General features: G+C 52.6%; 1 protein-coding gene across 1 annotated transcript; it reads left to right on the top strand.

The window, feature by feature from the left end:
* Nucleotides 1-231: 231 nt before the first annotated feature.
* On the top strand, nucleotides 232-12669 carry FECH (ferrochelatase). Its single transcript, XM_040090601.2, has 11 exons — nucleotides 232-306; nucleotides 2746-2851; nucleotides 3929-4048; nucleotides 4397-4545; nucleotides 7401-7535; nucleotides 7790-7896; nucleotides 8231-8329; nucleotides 8438-8545; nucleotides 8876-9040; nucleotides 9376-9435; nucleotides 9655-12669. Exons 1-11 carry the CDS (start codon nucleotides 258-260, stop codon nucleotides 9787-9789), a joined length of 1233 nt encoding a protein of 410 aa, XP_039946535.2. The 5' UTR covers nucleotides 232-257; the 3' UTR covers nucleotides 9790-12669.
* The last annotated feature ends 8677 nt before the right edge of the window (nucleotides 12670-21346 follow it).

Below are 21346 nucleotides of genomic sequence, written 5' to 3'. Positions count from 1 at the left end.
TTTAAACGCTTTTACCGTTTTAAAACGTTTTGCAGTTTGGAGCGTCACTTCAAACCGGGGATTAATCGCCCTTACTCCGTGGGAGTCCGCAGGGACTCTGGAGGGGAGCCGGGGCAGCGCCACTATCGGGACATCCACCTCAGGATCGCCGCCCGCTCTCCCCGGACCGCCCCCTCAGCCGTGTGGGTAGCGGGGCGGTGCCGGGGCGGTACCGGGGCGGTGTAACGCGAGGGGCGGTGTCGGGGCTGTCTGAGGGAATGCGGGCTGCCAAGATGGCTGTCGCCGCCGCCGCTGCCGGCCGTCACCGTGAGTGTGAGGGCGCCGCCGCGATGGCGGGAACGGGGGGCCGGGGGCGGCGGGCGGCCTGAGGGCTGACCGGTCACCGTGGGCGCTGCGCGGGCGGGAGCGCGGCGGCACGGCCGCCAAGGCGTTACACAACACCCGAAAGGCGCCTTTCATAACGCTGACCCGCGCCGGGGCCGTGCTTACCGGGGCCGTGTTCACCGGGGCCGTGCTCACCGGGGCCGTGCTCACCGGAGCCGCGCAGGATAATGGCGGTTTCTTTCCCGCCACTGCCCTGAGGGGGTCCGCGGGGTCTCCCGGCCCGCCCCGCGGGGGCTCCTCGCCTGGGGGCTGCCATGGCCGGGGGGCTCGGCAGCCGAGGGGAGCGCGCCTCTGCTCCTGTCAGCCTCAGCCTCGCCCCCATCTCCCGTGTGGTTGTGTGTTTGACCCTCCTTGGAACTGAGTTCGAAACGAGCCGCTCTCCTGTGTGGAAGCGCAGCCTGTGTCGCGGCTCGCTGCAGGTGCGGTTGGAGGTGTGAGCCCCGGCAGGGTCACCGCTGTCCTCCCGCTGCTCGCCCCTGGCCGGGCAGCGCTCGCTTCGTGTCCCTGCCGGCAGGCACCTTGTGCTTACCCACCCCAGTGTTCTTTTTAGAGTTTAGTACCATAGTGCCACTTGTGAAAGACATGAAAGAACGCTTTTACCTATGTTCCATCAGACTGGGATCATCCTCGTTGCACATCCCGTTCTGCACCGTGTCCTTCATGATGCAGGTGGAAACATGCATAAACCTCACGTTAAGTCAGACAGTTGAGGAATGCCCTGACTTGGAAGGGACTCCTGGTCATTGATTCAGCTCCTGGCCCTGCACGGGTCACCAGCAATCCCACGCTGTGCCTGAGAGCATTTTCCAAGTGCTCCTGGAGCTCTGGCAGCCTTGGGGCTGTGACCATTCCCTAGGGAGCCTGGGCAGTGCTCTACCATTCTCTGGGCCAAGAACAAATGCCTTCTTACAAAACAGAAGTATCAATACAGCCGTTTAAACTTCCCTTTTTATTGTTCTCTATCATTGGTGTATAATGTCAGCACCTCAGAACATAATAACCCAAGAACTGGAAGTAAAAAAATACAAGTATTTGAAAAGAGCCTTTCAGGCATCAGCAGTGCTTGAAGTTCTTTAGTTTGCAGCCTTTTGTATCAGTGCAGACACAGGCATCCACAGCTATGCGCTGGTAATCCCGGGTAAGAGGCTGGATTTGCAGGATGCGTTTCGTTGCTGTTGATTTCAGCAGGTTTTGAGGCCGTTCAGCATCTGTTCAGGAGGTTATTAGAGAACTGTGAGCTGTAAGATGCTCTTCCCAGCGGGTGGGTCTGCTGCCGAGGAGCTCTGTGCTATTGGGGCTCAATTACTGCTGAGCTCCTGCGGTCTGACGGGGGAAATGTCGCACTGAACAATTGCCGGAGAGACGGGCATGCAGAATTTAACCTTTTTTATTTTGCTGTGAGCAATTCACACTATTTTTGCACTGCAAGAATACCACGTAGTGACAATGAACTCTCGAGGAGAACGAAGTGTGCCTTTGAAAAGGCAGGCTGTAACCAGCATGGAATTGTATGGAATGGGTTGGAAGGAACCTTAAGGACAATCTGATTGTGTTCAGCTGCAAGGCCCCTGACATAAGGACGTGGGGGTGCTGGAGAGAGTCCAGAGGAGGCCACAGAGATGTTCTGGTGGCTGGAGCCCCTCTGCTCTGGAGCCAGGTTGGGAGAGCTGGGGTGTTTAGCCTGGAGAAGAGAAGGATCCAGGGAGACCTTGGAGCCCTTTCCGGTGGCTAAAGGGGCACCAAGAGAGCTGGAGAGGGAGGTGGGTGCGTGCAGGCTTGTAAAATGCTGGGGTTTGTCTGATGCTGAAGCCCAGATTGATAGCCATCATCTGGCTGGCTAGTGAGAAAGAAGGTTGTCCAGGTCTCCAGGTAAGTGGATTCTGGAGTTGCTGCTCGGTGTTCCTGACAGGAGCAGATGTCTAACCTACACTGTAGACATGGTGTGGAAATCCTGTGCTAGCCCAGGTGTGTCTGACCCACGAGGAATTACACAGTCTGACACTTACTCCTCAGTGTCAGCCCCTTGTTTCTACTCTGTTGCCACCAGTTAGCTTGGAGTTATGATTGGACCTCACAGACTAGCGAGGCTTTGGTTTGGGTTTTGGTTGCTGCCTGCTATCTGCAGAGCTGTAAGTATAAAGAGAGGCAGTAGCTGGTGATTTGCTGACTTTCTTTGATTCCAGGACCCGGAGCTCGACTGAGAAAGCGCCGAGCTCACGGCGCTGCCAGCGGGCGTGCGTGGCTGCGGAGGGCTCAGCGCCGTGGTGGCGAGGAGCCCTCGGCCCAGCGTTACGGGGTTATGGGCGCTGTTATCTCTCGGCAGCTGCGGTGCAGGCTGTCAGCGCTGTTATCTCCCCGCAGTGCTGAGGAGCTGCGGCCAGCTGCGGGTGCCGGCGCGATGGAGAGGCCAGGCCACGGCCGCCGCGGTGACGGAGAGCACCAAGCCCCAGGTCCAGCCCCAGGAGCGGTAGGTGGGGGGCTCTGGGCCGCTGCCTCTCCCTGATAGAAGCAGAGCAGCCACGGGGCTTGGTCTGCTTTGTGTGTGGGTGATTGTTTATCTGCTGCCTGCACTCCCCCGGCCTCGTGCTCTCCCTTCTGCGGGACAAGGACAGCCTTGTTCCTGCGGGGCTCGCTGAGCCCGGGGCCCACGTGAGGCCTGAGGCAGTGGAGGAGCAATGGAGGGACAGTAGTCATCATTACTGTTTGAAGTTCTGGTTCCTGCCTCCTGGGTTTTACTCAGCAGCCTTCTGGTACACGCTCCAGCAGAAGGGGAGTGGGAGCTGAGGTCCCGAAACATTGGGGCAGGTCTGGGCTCCTCTCAATGCATTGTTGCAAGATTTTGGCTTTAGCAAGAGGAGGGCAAAGCTCCCCTTTGAACCTAAACCATCTCTGGGAAAGTGAGAGGTCCTGGTCTGCGGGCTCCCTTGGGCAGGGGAACAATTCCCTGGGGAATTTGGGTGAGAGTTGTGATCAGCAGCCGTTCTGTAAATGCTGATAGCACTATCTATGGGACCTCATCCTTACAATGGTGTGCCAGACCTGCACCTGGATAGGAAACGCATTCTGGAGAAACCCAACCCAAACACAACTGGCCCTGCAATGAATTTATGTGTAGAAAGGCTTCTTGCTGCTGCCACTGGTGCAGGAGGTGAGATGTGTCCCCACAGTAATGAAGACAAAGACTTGTGTGAGTGGCTTATCTGTTTTCCCCGGAAGCTGTTGCTTGGCTTGGTTGGAATCCACAGCTGAAATCCTGTTTTATAACCTCCCTTAGAGCCAGCAGCTGCCAGGCAGCTTTCTTAGTGTGTTTCCAGCTAAAGTTGGTGTTACACAGTGGTTACTTTTTAAAAAAGCAAAGATCATGTAGATACTTGTGCCTGGCTATTCCTGTTCCTAGCACAAGCGTTTACATAAGCAGGAGGAGCCTTGGAATAGGAGCTGCCTTCGCAAAAGGCAAATCCGGGAGGATAAACTGGTTGTTTTGTCGTCACGATAAAAATAAAAGCAGTGGGTCTAGGGTTTGAACTATCTCTTGCTTCCATAGGAAACCTAAAACAGGAATCTTGATGTTGAACATGGGAGGCCCAGAGCGGCTGGATGACGTCCACGATTTCCTGCTGCGTCTCTTCCTGGACAGAGATCTAATGACGCTTCCAGTTCAAAAGTGAGGAGCGCTGGGATCTCCTGTGGCACTGGGGGTGTTGGGTGCTGCTGCCTGAGCTGTGGGCTCTGATATTTCCCTTCTGTGGGGAGCAGCATCCCCTGTGACTACTTCGTCCTGGGAGCAGTCAGTGCAAGAGGCAGTGCTAGAGCCCCCTGGAAGTGGGTGTGCCACGGTCATTCACTTTTAACTGCAGATTGCAGTGTGGGAAGGGTGGTGGAAGGGAACATCAAACAAACCGTGCTGCTCCGCTGAAATGCACGGGGATTGCCAGGGGAAGCCCGTTGCGGCAGAGCTCTGGCAAGGGGTGGTTGGGCTGTGCCGTTAACACGTCCCTCTCCCGTGCTGCAGTAAGTTGGCTCCGCTCATCGCCAGGCGCCGCACGCCCAAGATCCAGGAGCAGTACAGCAGGATCGGCGGGGGCTCCCCCATCAAGAAGTGGACGGCGGTGCAGGGGGAGGGCATGGTGAAGCTGCTGGACAGCATGTCTCCTCGCACCGGTACTGCTCTGCCCAGCCCGCTGCGGGCTTTTGCTCTCTGCCTGGGAACCGTTTGCTTGCCAAGCAGCTTTGGTTCTTGGCTTTCAGGGTGGGGTGGATTCCAGCCCTGCTGGAAGTCGTGCCAAAGGTAGCACGGAAGGGGTTCTTTTTGTTGGGAGGTTGTTGTCGAAGGCTGGGCTCGAGGAGTCACCTCTGTTTCTCCTGTGATCACGGGAAGATGGCTGTGATAGACTGAGTGTGTTGTTTTCAGGTGTCCCAAAGCCAGGACACCTGGACGTAACACACTTAGTGTGTTATTTTATATGTAAAATAGACGCTCTCCCTTGGTGTGTGGCATCGTGCCTTGCCCTGTAAGCCCTGCTTGAGCCTGAGGAAGCCTGCACTGAGACAAGCGGCTGAGGCTTAGGTGGGAAGAGAGGGGAATGCATTTCATGTGACCTAAGGTGGGTGTGGGAGGAAGGGTTCAGAGTGCTCTTCTCAGCAGCCCCTTCAGGGCTGAAAGGAGAACATTTGCAGAAAAGACAAGGCAGTGCAGGGCATGGCTGAGCGATAGCAGCGAGCCCCACCCGGGGACACAGCAGCAGATAAGGCTGGACAGTTTGGCTGGGGTGGAAGGAGGTGCTCTCTGTGCCAGTCCTTCGTGAAGATGAGAAAACTTCCAACATGAATAGAGCCTCCCTCCCCTGTCTGTGTGTCACAGGATCTCTCTGAAGCTGACTCCCTCCCAGCAAGGAGTGCTGACTGGTATGGGGTGGCCTGTGCCAGTGCCTGGTAGCAGGACTGTGATGGGAAATGGGTGCAGATGTTTCTGTGAATGTCCTTTCACGCAGGGCTCTTTGTGGCACGTGCCTCAGGCTCGTTTAGAAAGGGGCTAGAGGAAAAGGAGTGCTAAAAGGATCTGGAAGGTTAAAAGCAACCTTCTTGGAAGGCTAGAACCAAGTTTATTTCATCCATTCAGAATGTGTTTTGTCACTGGTACCTTCCTTCAGGTGATGTTCAGTCCTTTCTCCACAGATGTGACAGCCTGGCTTAGTTCCAGCTGTGGTCCTTGCAGGTACAGCCTGAGGCCTGCTGTGTCATCCAAGGCAGGAGTGTTCTTGGGGCAGGACCCTTGAAGGGCCAGGCTTGCAGCATGTTCTGCAGATAAGGCTGGGAAGGTTTATCTGCTTTTCCCAGTGTCCCACTCCCACCTGCTTTTGTTTGGTGACCACTCTCTGTGCAGTCACACCCTTCTCTGGGCACCTCTCCCACCTCATAAGTCCTTTGGAGACTTCTTTTTTATTTGACAAGCAGCTGCAGTTTAACAATAGCATGTGCTGAGCGCTGCCAGCCTTTCCTTCAGCATCTCAAGTGACCCTGCAGAGCACGGTGTTCCTTCAGAACAGCTGGATGTGCTTGCAGACAGCATTTGGGGATTTGGTGTGCTTGCAGACAGCGTTTGAGGATGTGGTGTGCTCACAGGTAGCTCTTTGGGAGTGCTGAGCCCTCTTCATGGGTGACTGGCAGGAGGTGCTGCTACCATGTGAAATGTGGCAAAAAAGAAATACTTTTAGGGTCATTTTTGCCTTGGTCTGGTCTGGGCAGGAAGTGAAACCTCAGTGTGTCAGCAACACTGATCTCATCCTAAATCCCACGTCTAAATCCCGACACAGCACTCACCAGCTACCAGGAGGGGAGCTGACTCTGTCCAAGCCAAGCCAAGGACAGGATGTCACTGTTATTTAAACAGTCTCTATACAGACAGCAGCTTCTCTCTTTTGCTGCCCATGGTGCTGAACAAACCCTGACCCTGTGAGGGCATTGCTTCCAGGTTGGGCGTGTTCTTCCCAGGATTTCCTTTCCCGGGTTAAACTCCTACAGTCCCTACTGTGGTTAGTCAGACTTTTGTCTTCAGTGCCATTCAGAGATGTTAATGAGGTTACTGACTCTAGGGCTCCTCAAGTTGGGTCTTTCTTTGCTGCTGCTCCCAGCTGGGAGCTCTCCTGCCTCCTGCAGAGAGCTGGGGCTGACTAAACCTGTTTTCTGAATCCCGCATAAATGAATGGAGCGGAGCCCAAGCACGGGACATCTGCTTCCTTCAGAAACCTGCTAAACGTTATTTCAGAGCCACTGACCTGGAAACTCTGAAAAAGAAACTTTGCTTTTGTTCTCCTAAGAACCTCTGTCCTCCACTTAAAAAAACAAAACAGCAAACCTCCCCAGCCTGCCTCCCGTCCCCTAACCAAGCCATGCTCCCAAAGCTGACACCCGAAAGATTAGAGCTAAAAAATGGAGGAACCTGAGATGTCCTCAGGGGGAATCATATTGCTGCCAAAATTAGGTGTTAAAGCCATGAAACCTTTTGTAAAAGCTCTCCAAAGTCGGAATGGGAAAGCACGTGTCCCTGATTCACTGCTCTGCTGCCCCAGCCAGCAGTGCTGTCCTTGGGGTCTGGGTGTCATTGGGGCAGGGAAGGCAGCTGGAGCTCTGAGGGCATTGGTGTGTTCATTTCATCTCATTTCATTTAAAGCCACACTTTTTTACCGTTACATCCTTAAATTCAGGACTTGCCCGGTGAAACACCGTGGCTCTGTCCAGGCTGGGAACCACACCTCTGCTAAGTGCAGGAGAGGCAGGCAAGTGATGTTCCTGCAGAAGCAAACCATAATGTAAATCCCTTTTCAATTCTAACCACAGCCAGGCGAGGTACCAGCAAATTGCTCAGCCAAAGAAGGGGCTTACACGAGAGTGCTTTACGAAAGTAGCCAGAAAATGATCAGCAAGCAGCTCCAGCCTGCCTGTTCTTGTGTGTGTTACGTGTAAAGCTGTGTTAGTGTGAATCCTCACCTTCTCCTGCCGTTTGTGTCCCGCTGCAGCGCCTCACAAGTACTACATCGGCTTCCGGTACGTGCATCCGCTGACGGAGGAGGCCATCGAGGAGATGGAGAGGGACGGCATCGAGAGGGCTGTGGCCTTCACCCAGTACCCCCAGTACAGCTGCTCCACCACAGGTGAGCCCTGAGTGGGGCACAGGGGCCGTGGGCAGTGCCTGGGAATGTGGATGGATCGTTGAAGCTCTGCTCAGCCCGTGCATTGTGTGCTCTGGGGTGGAATTGTTCCCACTGGAGACTCTCAGCTCTGATTTACTGTTGCATTTTAATTAGGCAGCAGTTTAAAATATGATAATAGCCTGCTGCCAAGCTGTGTCAATCTGACAGCTCGCTGGTGGCCTGGCTGAACTTGTGTTGTTAATTCTCTGTTTCAGGAAGCAGTTTAAATGCCATTTATCGTTACTATAACGAGAAGGGGGAGAAGCCAAAGATGAAGTGGAGCATAATTGACCGATGGCCCACACATCCCCTTCTCATTCAGGTGTGGATCTGAAGGCTTGGAGGTTTATGTCTTTTCTTTTAAAGCAGAGAAACAGATACTGAGGAAGGATAGCAGGGAGGCTTCAATCTGAGGGTGCATTTCAGTTGTGTGATGAAATGGGTCTTGTCTACCCTGTCTGGAATTACAGAGGGGTTATTTCATGGCCCGTGCTTTGGCCAGATGATGTGTGAAAGTGTTTTAAAGGCTGGGTGGTGGCTGGAAGGACCCACTACAGTGGGAGCCCTTAACGTGGGAGCTGCCTGCCTGGGTCACTGAGAGCAGGACGCCTCCCGGCGCTCCCGACTCAGCTCTTTGTTTCTGTTTCCCCGAGCAGTGCTTTGCTGATCACATCCAGAAGGAGCTGAACCTGTTCCCACCAGACAAAAGGAAAGAGGTGGTCATCCTCTTCTCAGCCCACTCGCTGCCCATGTCTGTGAGTGCCCTCAGGGGAATGGTGGGGCCGCAGCTGCACGAGTGCCAGGCCAGTCTGGTCCTTCCCGGGGTGTTCCCTGCTGACAGAGGTGTGCTGTGTCTGGTGCAGGTGGTGAACCGCGGCGATCCGTACCCTCAGGAAGTGGGAGCTACTGTCCAGAGGGTCATGGAGAAGCTCAACTACTCCAACCCTTACAGGCTGGTGTGGCAGTCCAAGGTATGTGCTCAGGGGGGCCGTGCAGGTAAACCCTGTGCAGGGTCTTACTGGACTGAACAAAATGCACCCTTATTTACGTTTCCAGTTCTTTTTTTCAGTCTCGTTCAGGCCAGCCCGGGTTCTGTTCCTTTGAGATGGAACGGTGGGAAGTGTGTCTTTGTTAAACATTCAGTGGAGAAAGTGAGAAGTACGCCCAAAAGCAGGGAAATAAAAACGACTGTTTCTATCCCCTCCACGACCTGCTCTGTCACCCTGCCTTAGGAAATGTGGGTGTTCTTTGTAGGAATGATTTAATGGTGCTTTTCCTTTACCTCTGCTGTTCTGTTCCAGGTTGGACCGATGCCTTGGCTGGGTCCCCAGACAGATGAGACCATTAAAGGACTGTGCCAGCGAGGAAAGAAGAACATGTTGCTGGTCCCAATAGCATTTACCAGTGACCACATTGAAACTCTCTATGAACTGGATATCGAGTATGCCCAGGTTTTAGCCAACGAGGTGAATGCTCTGTGGGTTTGGTCCCTGTGTGTTGAAATGGTTTATTTTCCTGTAAATCAAAAATTAGTCTGAACTGGCTTAACCACAAAACAGGTGGGAGGTTGTCTTTCTAGATCTGGGTCTTTAAACCATTACCTATATTGCTAAAAAAGAATGAATTGGTAGCAAAATGTAGTGTTGCCCCACAGTAATTTTTTGCTGTGCTAAAAACCATGATACCGCATTTAATCCTGACATTTTGGGGCAACTTCTGAATGAAGTGGGAAGATTTTGAAGGCTGCCCAGTGAAGTATCAGATCCACAGGTTTACCTTTTTCCTCCTTATTTTTGCTTAGTGTGGAGTTGAAAACATCAGAAGAGCGGAGTCTCTCAATGGAAATCCCCTGTTCTCCAAGGTATCTGCCGTGCTGGTTGGCTGTCAAGGTTTGCAGTGTTGTTTCCTGCCGGGTGTGGATGTTTTCAGGCAGCTCTGATGTATTCTGAGTTGCAGAGCAGCAGTGGAACTAACGGGTCTAGCACAGAGGGGTTTATCGGGGGCGCAGCGCGCCCGGGCTGGGCTGGGGGGCATTGCCCAGCTGGATTTGCTCGCTCTGACCGTTCCCTGTGCCCCGCAGGCCCTGGCTGACCTGGTGTGCTCCCACCTGCAGTCCAACGAGGTGTGCTCCCGCCAGCTGACCCTGTGCTGCCCGCTCTGCGTCAACCCCGTGTGCAGGGAGAGCAAGGCGTTCTTCAGCAGCCAGCCCCTGTGAGCCGCCTGTCCCCAGCCCCGGGGGACGCTGCCCTGGCCCGGCCAGCCCACGCAGCCGCACTGCTGGGCTCCCTGCTGTTACCCCTGTGCCGGCATGGAGAACTTCACCTTGGGGTCACTTTCCTTTGTTCCAGAGGGGAATAAGGGCATTTATCCTGTGGGGTGTGAGGAGATCTCATCCGACTCCGATGGGACTGAGCGTGAGCCCAGCAGTGAGCACTGAAAAACCTACACAGCTTTTTCACAATTAGCTTCTATTTCTATTTCTATGCAGGGATTTTTTTGTATGCAGGGGCCTCCCTTGCCAGGTCAAAGGTACAGTTGCTTTGGTTTTGCTTGAGTCTGACCAGCACAGTCTGTTGTCTGTTCTGAGAGGGACTTTGCAGCTGGCTTTGGAGATTTTGGAGATGGAGTGACTTCTAATGCTTTTTAATAATGTGTGTGTATATATGTATTTTTATTTTTAGAACGTGAAGATAAGGCTTTGTTTTGGTTTGGTTTGGTTTGGTTTTGGTTTTCTCCTGCCAGAAGCTTCTGGTGAAAGCTTAGCTGGGATAGTAGAACGCACAAAACTTGTTTACATTTTCTAGGAAAAACATTTTCATTATCTGCAGGAAAGTATTTGAAGAGCATAAATTGAAAGGAATTGGCCTGCTTGGGTGATACTGGAGAATTTGCTCCACTGAAAATGGCTTATCTGTTAAGCAGAATGGCTTTTGAAGTTCTTCTTATTTTTATTACAAAGGGCTTTCTGTGTTTGGTGAAGTAAATTTAGGAGGCCAGGCTTGTTCTCCAGGATGTTTATAGATCCACTCTGTGCTATCTACTGTGCCACAGTCCTGTGGTTTAGTGGGACACCCGTGGAGTGCCATAGGTAGGGTTGATCCTGTTTAATGGCCGTTATTTAAACGGAGATGATCAGTTAGGAGTAATTTAGTCTCACATTGCCAGTGCCTGAGAACAGGCAGGGCCCTGGCACTGAGGGTGTCCCCAGGGTCCCCCTCCTGCCCCACACAAAGCTGTGACCGTGGCGCTGAGCCCGACGTGCGGCGCCTGGCTGGCACCTCTGGGGCCGCACGTTTACTTGATGTCCTTGGCACTGAAATGCCAGGACCTGGGCACCGCAGGCTGGTCCCTGGGCATTGCTGGGGCTGGGCAGCAGGTGCCACGCTGCTCTGCTCGGGTAACCGTGAGGCACGAGCAGTTTGGACCTCTGGTCTTTGGAGAACAGGGCGTTTAGAGAGAGAAGAGGCTTCTTGTGGTACATCAGGGTTCGTCCTGCTGTGTTTTGTTGTTGGAATTGAAGGTGAGGTACTGGAGGAGTGGATGGATGCTGTGTTGAGTGCAGTAAATCTCTAATACCTCTGGAGAGTTGCTTGCTCCACTGCCATACCTGCTTCCCAAGGTGGAACAGACCGAGGTTCCTTCAGTGCCAGAACCTCCTGTGGCACCCTGTCGCTCACAGGAAAGTCTTCCTTGACCCTTCATGCCTGTGCCTGTTTCAGTGGCAGGGAGCCAGAAGCTTCTCTTCTCCCTCCTCTCCCTCCCCATGGGCTCTGCTCGCTGCCTGGGCAGGAAGAAGGAGCACAAATGTCCAGCCTGTCTGGGAACACTGGCCTTACATCTCTCGTTGGGCAAAGAGCTTTCTCTGCTTCACTTCTCTGAGTGACGCTTAGGGATCAGTGCAAAACAATCTGGTCTGGCAAATCTTCCTACTCCTGTTTCCTCACAGCTGGAGGGAACGTGGACCTTCAGGTGGTCCAGGCTGTGACTGCCACGTTTACAAGTGTGGAAAGCAAAGGTTAACTCCAGATGACCCTTGTGGTGTTATAAATACAGACGGCTTTTCATTTTCATACTGGAGAGAGCCCTGAAAACACTAGCTGGCACTGATTCCGAGGCATTACCTTTGTCCCCAGTAATAAAAGGTACTTAAAATTCACTTTTGAGTGTTCTAACCACAAGCGGTATAATTACTCTGTTGCTGGTATTACACCATCATGTAGAAATCACTTAATTTTCCAGCTTTTAGCAGATGGGGCCTGTCTCACAGAGCTGGTAGTGCTGTCTGCTGTCAGAGGGGAGTTTTCATCAAGGTTTCTGAGGAGCTCCTCATCTCTCAAGCCAATGCCCGGCGGGTTGGGTGAGTGTCTGCCCTGAGGAGAGGTGAATCCCGTGGTGCAGGTGCCTCCCTGAGCCCTCCTGGAGCCCTGGGCGCTTTGGGGAGGGCAGAGGGTCACCATCCTCCTGCCCCAGGAGTGAGCTGGGCAGGGGATCTGCCCACCACAGCTCCCAGAGCTGGATATCTGCTGGAAATTGAGGAGATAGGAACAGCCCGTGGTGTCCTGGGGGAAGAAGTGGGAAGTAAAGGGGCGAGGTTGTTTTCCTGCTTTCACACTCTGCAGTTTGGCTTAGTTTTTCATTATTTGAGTGAACTTTTCCCTCTTGAGTTTCTTTTTTAACCTGTCCCTCGGTCCTGGCTGCATTTCAGAGAAGGTGGAAGCTTCCAAAAGGTGCTGTGACACCAGAGGGTGTGTGGATGGTGTCAGAGCCGGCCTCCTGCCGTCCCCCAGAGAGGAGGATGGCACAGCTGGGTTCGTGGGGCCAGGGTGTCCCTAGGAGTTCCTAAATTCGGTGAATTCTCCCTTCCCACCATACCCAGAGAGATGGGGATCACCGTGAAGTGTAAGCTGCAAGGCAGAGCAGCTCCTGGGATTTTGTTAATGCCACATGTGTACAGATACTTGCTTTTAGCCCAACATATGCATTTCAGATTGACCAAGGACTTCCATTTGATGGACCACAGCGAATTGGGATAATCCTACTGTGTGTCATTTGCCATAAGGGTGGAATTCCAATTAAAGGGTTTTTTAAGAAATAACCGAGCTGTGTGTGTTTGTAAGAGCCCTTCATGCTGGTGTTTGGAGTTCTTGCTGCACCTCTGGTGTCAGGCTGGGATGAGTTAACACCCCCTAAAAAGGCTGGAGAAATTGCAAATTTAGACCCGGTCTAAAACCTGCCTTTGGTTTTCCTGCTAAATTTGTGCTCAGCAGTAAGTACCAGGAAAAGGTTATTGAATTAACTGGCCTGGCTGATGAGCATCCTTTCCATGACTGTGGAGATGGATTATCTGTCCAGAGAGGGATCATCTCCAGGACACGTGGCCTTTCATCCCCCGGGGTCTCTCCGGGAGCGGCTGCCCGGTGACATCTGAGCCCCAAAGGCCAGCAGAGCACAAGGCCACTGTGGGGAGGAAGTGCTCCTTGCCATCCCTCGAGCTGTTCAGAGCCAGGCTTGGAGCACTGCTCTCCTGGAAGGTGTCCCTGCCCTTGGGGTGGTGGTCTGTAGGCTCCCGAACCAGTCTGGGATTCTGTGAGTCTCTAGAGGTGCTGCCTGTGATCCCACTGCTCCCTTCCAACCCAAACCACTCTGGGATTCTGTGATTCTCTAGAGATGCTGCCTGTGGTCCCCACTTCTCACGGGGCAGGGAAAGGGGCTGCAGAACTGAAGCCTGCTGGCAGTTCCGGGAATGATGGAGAGGGAGCTGTCACGGGGAATCCAGAGCACTCCCTTCTCCTGTCATGTCTAAGGATGATCCATAACGTGTGAACATCACCCGCAATTGAGGCCTAATTGTGTTTCTGCAGCAAGCAGGCGGCGCTTCCCAGGAAGCTTAAACGAGCACTTAAGGGATAATGCTCAGAGCAGCCCAGGGGGCTCCGTGCCCAGGCCGGGCTCCTCGCAGCCGACTCCCCCAGCGCTTTTAGCCCGCAGTTACTGGGCCATTACGGCCTAGGCTTGTGTTTTACTGCCTCGGATCTCTTGTGCTGTCAGGCGGGAGGGGAGGGATGTGTAACACGACCCAAAGTGGTCTTGTATGTTTTAATCTGCTGGTTTAATATCTTATGGCTTCCTGCCATTATCCCTTTCGGAGCTGCACCCTGGAGTCACTCCTGGAGGTTTGCTGCGTGCAGGGGCTGAAGGCAGCTTCCAGTGGGTGCAGCTTGTGGCAGGCAGAGCTGGCCTTGGCTTCTTCTCTGTCCGTGGGGGCATTGGTGACACTTGCTCCCACCTGATGATCCCACCGTGGTGTCCTGCTGCGCTGCCTGTTCCAAGGGGGTTTTTGTCCTGGTTGTTTTCCTTCAGCACCTCCATCCCACGTGTGCTGTGGCATCGCAAAAGCTCCTGCTGCTTTCCTCCAGAAGGCACAGCTCCTGCTGTTTTCCCTGCCTTGCTGTTGGTGTGCAGCTTTCTCCGCAGGCTGCATCCCAGGCTGTTTCCCGAGGGAATTCCCACAGGGTTTCCAGTGCTGCATGGTGTTTGGATCAGAAGAGCTGCCAGCACCTCATCTGCAGTCAGGGTCCCACAGGGCCGATAGTTACTGTCGGGTTCATCCTGATGGATGCACTGCCGCTCCCGGCACTGCCCCAGCAGCAGGAGGAGGATGAGGAGGGTGGGAGCGTCTGCTCCTTCCAGGGAGCAGGGACAGCATCCAGCCTGGCTGCAACCCCGGGATGGAAGGGCTGGTTCGGTGCTTTGCTTTTCCACCTTTGCTGACAAAACTGAGGGGGTTCTGCAGCGCTTGAACCTGGAATAATTGTGATTGTTGGCAGGGTTAGCACACAGCGAGCCGAGGGGAATTCACAGGAACGAGCTGCACGGGCACAGAGCACAGGGGGCACAGCCCGGCACCGGGAAAAGCTGACGCTGATCCAGCGTCCCAGCCCGGCTGCGATCCCACCACACCCCCAGCTCATCCTTCAGCTTAATGAAACGGTCCCATTTCCTTCTCCCAGCTGTGCCCATTGCTAAGTGCCTGGAAAATGCATTCCCGGGGGAACAATCCTGCGAGCGGGATGGAAATGACCCGCCGTGGCTGCATTAGTGTCGGTGTCACCTCGTTGGCCTCTTTGCCCTTGAAGGGTTTTTACCCTTCCTGCGCTCGGCCCCCATCCCGGTGGCACTGGCTCCTGCAGTCCTCACCTCCCTGTGCGGGAAGGGGGTCTGGGCAACCACTGCGTGGGCTCAGGGCCCCCTCCTGCTCCAGAGGAGCCCCCTGCACACCCCAGAGGGAGAGGAAAGGAGGCTGCAAGGGGCACCGTGACACAAAGTGCTGAGGAGGCAGCTCGGCCTTTATCTGGCACCCGCGGCCACTCGGCAAAGTGAAATGAAGCAGCGTAAATTTAATTAATGGCAGGATCTGGCTCGGTGTGGAGAGAGGGACACAAAGAGAAGGAGCATGAAAACAAATTTTTCAGTGAGTTTATTAACCCCAAGGTTAGACACTGGTGCCAAGGTTAGGTCCCAGACAATAAACCCTGCAGTGCCTTGTTACTGCTCTGGGGCTGGGACACTGCTGGGGGCTCTGGGGTCCCCCCATGCCCTCCCCAGGCTGACCCTGCTCCAGCTGGTCAGAGAGGAGAGTTAGGGCAAGAAAGGGCTGGTTTCCTTTGGATTTTAAAGGCAGAAATACAACCAAGTGCTTTCCCTGCGCACTTTGTTTTGCTTTTTTTCGAGGAAACAAAACAAACAAGACTTGCCCACAGCTAGGGTAATTGACTGACTGAAGGAATGAATGAAGGCAAACCTGCTACATCCTCCTTGCCATGGAATCTCAGCTCCAGGAACCTCCTGCCTCCTCCCGTAGAGCTGCTTCGGGGAAAGAAAGTGCAATAACGAACAGAATTTTACAGCAATTACATTGCATCATATAATTCTGTGACTTACATAAATATAAAGTGATTTCTCCTGCAGTGTCACAGCCACACAAGCTGTGCTCGTGGGAGAAGGTGCCAGATCCTCTCCCAAGTACTTTTGCTCCCACTTGGCCAGGCCCTCAGTGCCAGGTAGCATTTTTGGGATGTGTTTCCCCACATTAGTCCTGCATTAGTCTGGCCACACTCAGCTCTCCTCGCCCCTCCCACCCCTGAGAGCTGTAGCAGCCCAAGCCCAGCCAAAACCCTGTGGGATGGGGCTGTGGTGGAAAAAACCCGGGGAAAAAAACCAGGAACTTTTGATTGCACAAGGAAGCAAAAGCATTGTTTTCCTCCTTTATTGAACTTTGGCAAATAATATGTGTGTGGGGGTTTTACATCAATAGCTATAAATAAAACTTTGAAAGCAACATAATACTCGTCATTGAGATAAAGGACATCTATTGGCACAAATCAGTGAGTAAAAACCCTTTAATGATAAAATAACATTCACTCTTTAGCTACTTTATTTGTCTGAAAAACTCAGCTTACACTCAGTTCGACGTACCACCTTCCACAAAGTTAAAAAAGGACATAAAATGACATAATAAAATAGACCTTAAATTTCATAATACAAGTACCTTGGCAAATTCCAGCCAGCTGGAGCAGCTGGTGGCAGCCCCGCTGTGCCCGTGCCACGGCCTCACACAGCCCTGGTAGCCTGGGGACTGAGCAATGCAGGTGTACTGGGCGCCTGGTCACAACAACTGCGTGTCGGCGAGGAGCGGCGGCGTCTGCCAGCGGGGCTCTGCCCAAACATCCCGGCTCTGCTTATTGCGGAAGAACGTGGAAAGCTTTTCTGGAAGATGAACCACTGTTACAATCATCAACTGTCTTACAAAAACCCCTCCTTAAAGTTCTTGTGTCTGGTACTGTCTTTGGCAGAGAAATCAGGAAAGAAAATAACCCGACTGTGTCACACAGCTTTCGTTATTATCACAACCTACCGAGTAAGGCCAAAGAGGAACGTCTCCTTGCACTATGCACTAACGAGAGCACGTGTCTAACTTACCCTTAATGACAGACGGCAGCAACGCCGCACTGCCAGGACCCAGAGGCGTCCTGGGGGGCTGTGACCGCCGCCTCCCCAGGCCTCCTCTCCCACGCAGAGGAAAGGGTACGGAGCAGTCGGTTTGGCTTTGTGGCCAGGACGGCCCGGGATCAGCGGGACATGGGGGCTCCGAAGCCGCGCCCGCAGAGAAAACACAACCCGTTGTTAAACGGGGCGGGCTGGAGGGTGGCTCTGGCCGAATCCGAGATAAAGCGCCGTGACAAAGCCGGCCCCGGGGCAGGGCGTGGGCAGGGGCTGCCCGCGGGGCAGGGGCAGCGCACGCAGCGGGAGCGCCGGGATGGATGGATCCCCGGGCCGGCCCCGGGCCGGGAGAGCGCTGCTCAGCCCGGCCGAGGCCAGGGGTGCTCCTGCTGTGCCCGGGGGCTGCCCCAAAGCCAAAGGAACTCCCCATGCTGGGAAAAAACGCCCGGCAGCCTCCGTGAGCGGCGGGAGGCGGATCGCCACGTGAGGGAAGGAAGCGGATCGCTGGCGACAAGCCGCCGCTCGGCCAAACCTCTCCCCGGATGGCAATTTCGTGGGAATTGAATTTGGGTCTGTTCAGCGGCACGGGGACAGAGCAGAGCCGATCTGGAGACCCGCCCTGAGCAGCGCTGGGAGGCACGGGGCGAAACCGGGCGTGATTTCACAGCGGCAATGCAAACACGAGTGCGCCACGACTGCGAACAGCTAACAGGCTCCATGCATAAATAAACACCATCAACCCAAAGACCTCGTCCCAAACCCAAAGGAAGAAGTTGCCATCAAGAACCACGATGCATCACACTGCTAAGGGTTTGCCTCATGCATAAACATGGCAGGGCTGATTGGCAGTTGCTAATTATAATACTACACCGTCACACAGGACAATCAGCTCTTCAGACCAAGTAGCACAAATGTAGAAAATACTTTTTTTTCCTTTTTTTTCTTTCCTTTTTTTTTTTTTTTTTTTTTTCCTTTTTCTTTTCCAACAGAGCAAATGAACACAGATTGTTTCTTCAGCAAAATATGAAACTGTAAACTTTGGGCTCATTCTGCAACTTTTCCCCGATCCATAATAACAAAAAAAAGACCAAAAAACAATGGGAAGAAAGACTGACGTACATTTTTAAGCGCACCTTCTCCGTCTAGTACAAAAGCACAACCTAAAACATATAAAGCTTCTTCTGTTTGGTTTTTTTTTTTTTTTTCTCCTTTAAATCACAGTTACCAAAAAAGAAACAGTGAATAATTTATTACATACGCTATAATAACATTACGCTAAACAGCTATTCTCTATGAGGTATATCTGAGAAAATTCGGTAAGGGATTGCACGGTCTGCGTTGCCAACATGCCCAGTTCGTAATAAAGCTTTGGAACCATGGAGAAAGAGAGATCAGGGAGAGGAGGGAGGAGGAGGAGGAGGAAGAGGAGGAGGAGAAGGAGGAGGAAGAGGAGAGCCTTTGGTATTATCAGGAGTCTGTTCTTTGCAGGGCTGCCTTGCAAAGCACCACAGTACAAAAGCCCACCAGGTACAATTCGGCGGCCCAGTCGAAGCTGAGGTATTCACAGGAAGAATTAAAAAAAAGCACAGAGAGGTCTAGACTGGCAAAATCGTTGCTTTGGTTCAAGCAAGGCACTCGTCCCGTGGTAACATCACTCTTGGCAAGTGAAGCAGGAGTCGGGGGGGGCCGCGGGGACCCTGCCAGCTCTGGGGACTGTCTGCGTCCGAGGGCACGGGGACAATCGGCTCCCCCCGCCTGGAAGGCATCCTGAGAATTATTATAGCTTTGTATTGAAGGAACACAGAGACACAGAGAAAAGCACACTTGGCGAGTCCTACCGTTTCCAACACGGACTTAAAGCCCCAAAGAAACACCAAATAAAAGGCAACACTTAATTAAAGCGGAGCATTTGTGTCGAGCTGTCGGTAACCTCTGTGAATCCAAGGGCACGGCTCGGGCAGATTCCTCAGGGAAAGGCCCTGCAGCAGCTGTCCCAGCCTGGGCTGGGGCTCGGGGGGAGCCAGCAGCGCCCATTCGGCTCCTCAGAACGTTGCTTCAGCCGTAGCAACAGCATAAGACAGGCTGAAAACCCCGGTGCCAAAGGGCACCACTAATTCCCCAACCAAGCCACCAAGCAGCTTGGAAGCAATCACTCAGGAACGGGATGCTAATGGAGCTTAATGTAGCCTCGCTTCATTGCTAACTTGAGAAAAGTAATTAATTGATTTTTATCTGAAAACTGTAATTGTAAACAACAACCAAAGGTGAGGAGAGGGAGCAGCTCCTGCATCTGTGCAAGGCTGTGAAGGGGGGCACAGGCAGGAGAATCCTTCCTGTGCCCCGGGCTCTGCGGCCTCACGCCAGCCCTGGGCCCTGCTCAAGCACGAGAACAATCATAATAATAATTAGCAATGCTAATTGCTGCTGCAAACACAGCCCGTGCCGGCCCAGGCAGCTCCTGCAGAGCCCTTCCCCAGGGAATGTACGGATGGACAAACCCCAGAGTCACGTCCGGGTCCCACGAGCTCTCCGCTGGAGGGACCTGGAGCAGGAACTGGCTCCATGTCTCCGGATGGTTTTGGCTGGCAGGAAGGAGAAAGGAACACAGAAAAGGGCATCACCAGAACTGGCAGCTTCCAGGGCAGCGTTTCTTTGGGAGTCTGGGCTCTGCTGGACATTTCTGGGCGTAGGAGAGAACAGTGGGAGTTATCAGAGAGCACAAGCAGAATGCAGACCGCACAGAGAAAGAAATCTTTGGTATCTTTGGTATCATCAACACGATTAAAATTACAAATGGAAAAGTCAGTGAGGTAGCCTCTTTGGTTCTCACTAGAAATAGAAAGGTTTTTTCTGATTTTTTGTTTCTTTTTTCCTTTTTTTTTTTTCCTTTTTCTTTTTTTTTTTCCACACACAGAAGTTCATTCTTGGAAGCAGCTAGTTTAAGGGTTTCTCTCTTTTTGCTTAGCATGGATTATTTCCCCCCCAGCTTAAGTTTTAAGAAGACACAAAGTTCAGGCAAAGTATCCCAGTGGTTTTTTGGGGGTTTTTTTTCCCTATTTTTCTGAACTCACAGTTTTAGGTTCAATATTCTTTGCTTGTCTTCAAAGTTTGCTCTGCTGTTCTTACAGGAAATCAGCCGTAGTGCTTCATAAATAATTCTAAATAAAAAATAAAAACTCTACAAGGGCATCCCCGGGTGATGATGAATAAGTTAAATAAATAAGTTATATTATGAAGGCTTCATGTGCCATAATAGAGGTATGTCACGCTTCCTAACCAGGAGAGAAGAGATTAACTTAAATAATTTAAACTTTGATATTTAAACAATTAATTAAAAGAAGGAATTAAAACTAAACTTCTGTTTTAAGGAAGGAGTTGCTCTTCCCCTGTCTGACAGAACCTGGCTGCCCTACAAAGCAAAACCAGCTCTGAAGTGTGTTGCATCCCCGATGCGATGCAACAGTCCCATGGACAAATAAACAAAATCACTCCCAAATGAATTCACAAATGGCTGAATTAAATAGATACAAATAGCTAACGTCAGAGCCTGACCCCACACCCCCCCCCCATCAAATTCAGGCAAAACTCCCACTGAATTCAAAAGTTAAACCGAAACACAATGGGGTTCAGACCGAACTGAGATCTCAGGACCTGCCCTAAGACTAAATTAAATAAATTACATTATCCATAGATAATATATCAGGTTAAAACCCACGAGTGTCTGGGAAAAAAAAATAACAAAACCATTCTAAGCTTTGCCTTCTTAAAAAATTTAAACAATAAAAATTCCCCACAATAAATATAAAGGAGGCCAAGTAGAAAGTTTCCCCAGATCATAAAAATACTTAGGACTTGTGACAAGCGAGGGCAGCATCGGCCGTGCCCGAAGCCAGCTCACTCTTTGCAATCCCACGTCTTTCCCCGGCCCTCCCTGGGGAGAGCAGAGCAGAGCAGAGCAGAGCAGAGCAGAGCCCCTGCCCTCCCCTGGAGCTGAGCGGGGTTTGCTGGGTTCAAGGTTTGAGTCCTCGAGGTCTTTGGGTTCAGCTGTAGGTAAGAGAGATCCACAATAAAGCTTTGCAACCGAAGGCAGTGAGCACATTCTTTGTTCCTGCGCGGGACACCCAGCAGTATCCGGGGTTTCTGGAAAGCTGAATTCATCTTGGCTGCGCCCAAGGTTGTGGCTCCGAGCTCCTGCTCCAGAAGATGCTGGGGTGCTCTCTGTACACACGAGTCTTTGGCAGCACAATAAATAAAGCGACAAGTTCCGTGACACGGCTCTCGAGAGTCGTTGACACACGGCCCAGGGATGGAACACAACGCTTTGTGGGCAGAGCACAGCACGGGCCCTGCCCACACGGACAAAGATCTCCACCACGGGCTCTGCCTCCGAGGGAGCTGCTATACGAAAGCCAGCAGAGCACACAGTGAGAGGGAACACGTCACACAGGGCCACGAGGGACGCAGGGATAACAAATGCAGCGGGATTTTGGGGTGAAAATGGATTGTGACTGCTGACAGATTTGAGCCTCCCAGCCCAGAGAAGCCTCGTGCATGTTGCTACTCCGTAATGCTACAGAACAAACACTTCCACAATCTGGAGAGAATTTCACTGAGGAGAAATTGGCAAGGAATTCAGTACCTGGTCTGAACTCCCTTTGTTGGGACTATTGGATGAGCTCTGAGCGGGAGCAAAAAGCTGAGGTCTCTGCTCCCAGGCCTCACCAGAAGCTGTGGACAGCTGCCCTCCGCCTCTGGGGAAGCTACCTCCCACG

This window comes from Hirundo rustica, chromosome Z (genome assembly GCF_015227805.2).
Source record: "Hirundo rustica isolate bHirRus1 chromosome Z, bHirRus1.pri.v3, whole genome shotgun sequence".
Classification (NCBI taxonomy): Eukaryota; Metazoa; Chordata; class Aves; order Passeriformes; family Hirundinidae; genus Hirundo; species Hirundo rustica.
Note: the sequence above shows the minus strand (reverse complement) of the source record. Positions and strands in the feature narration are given on the sequence as shown.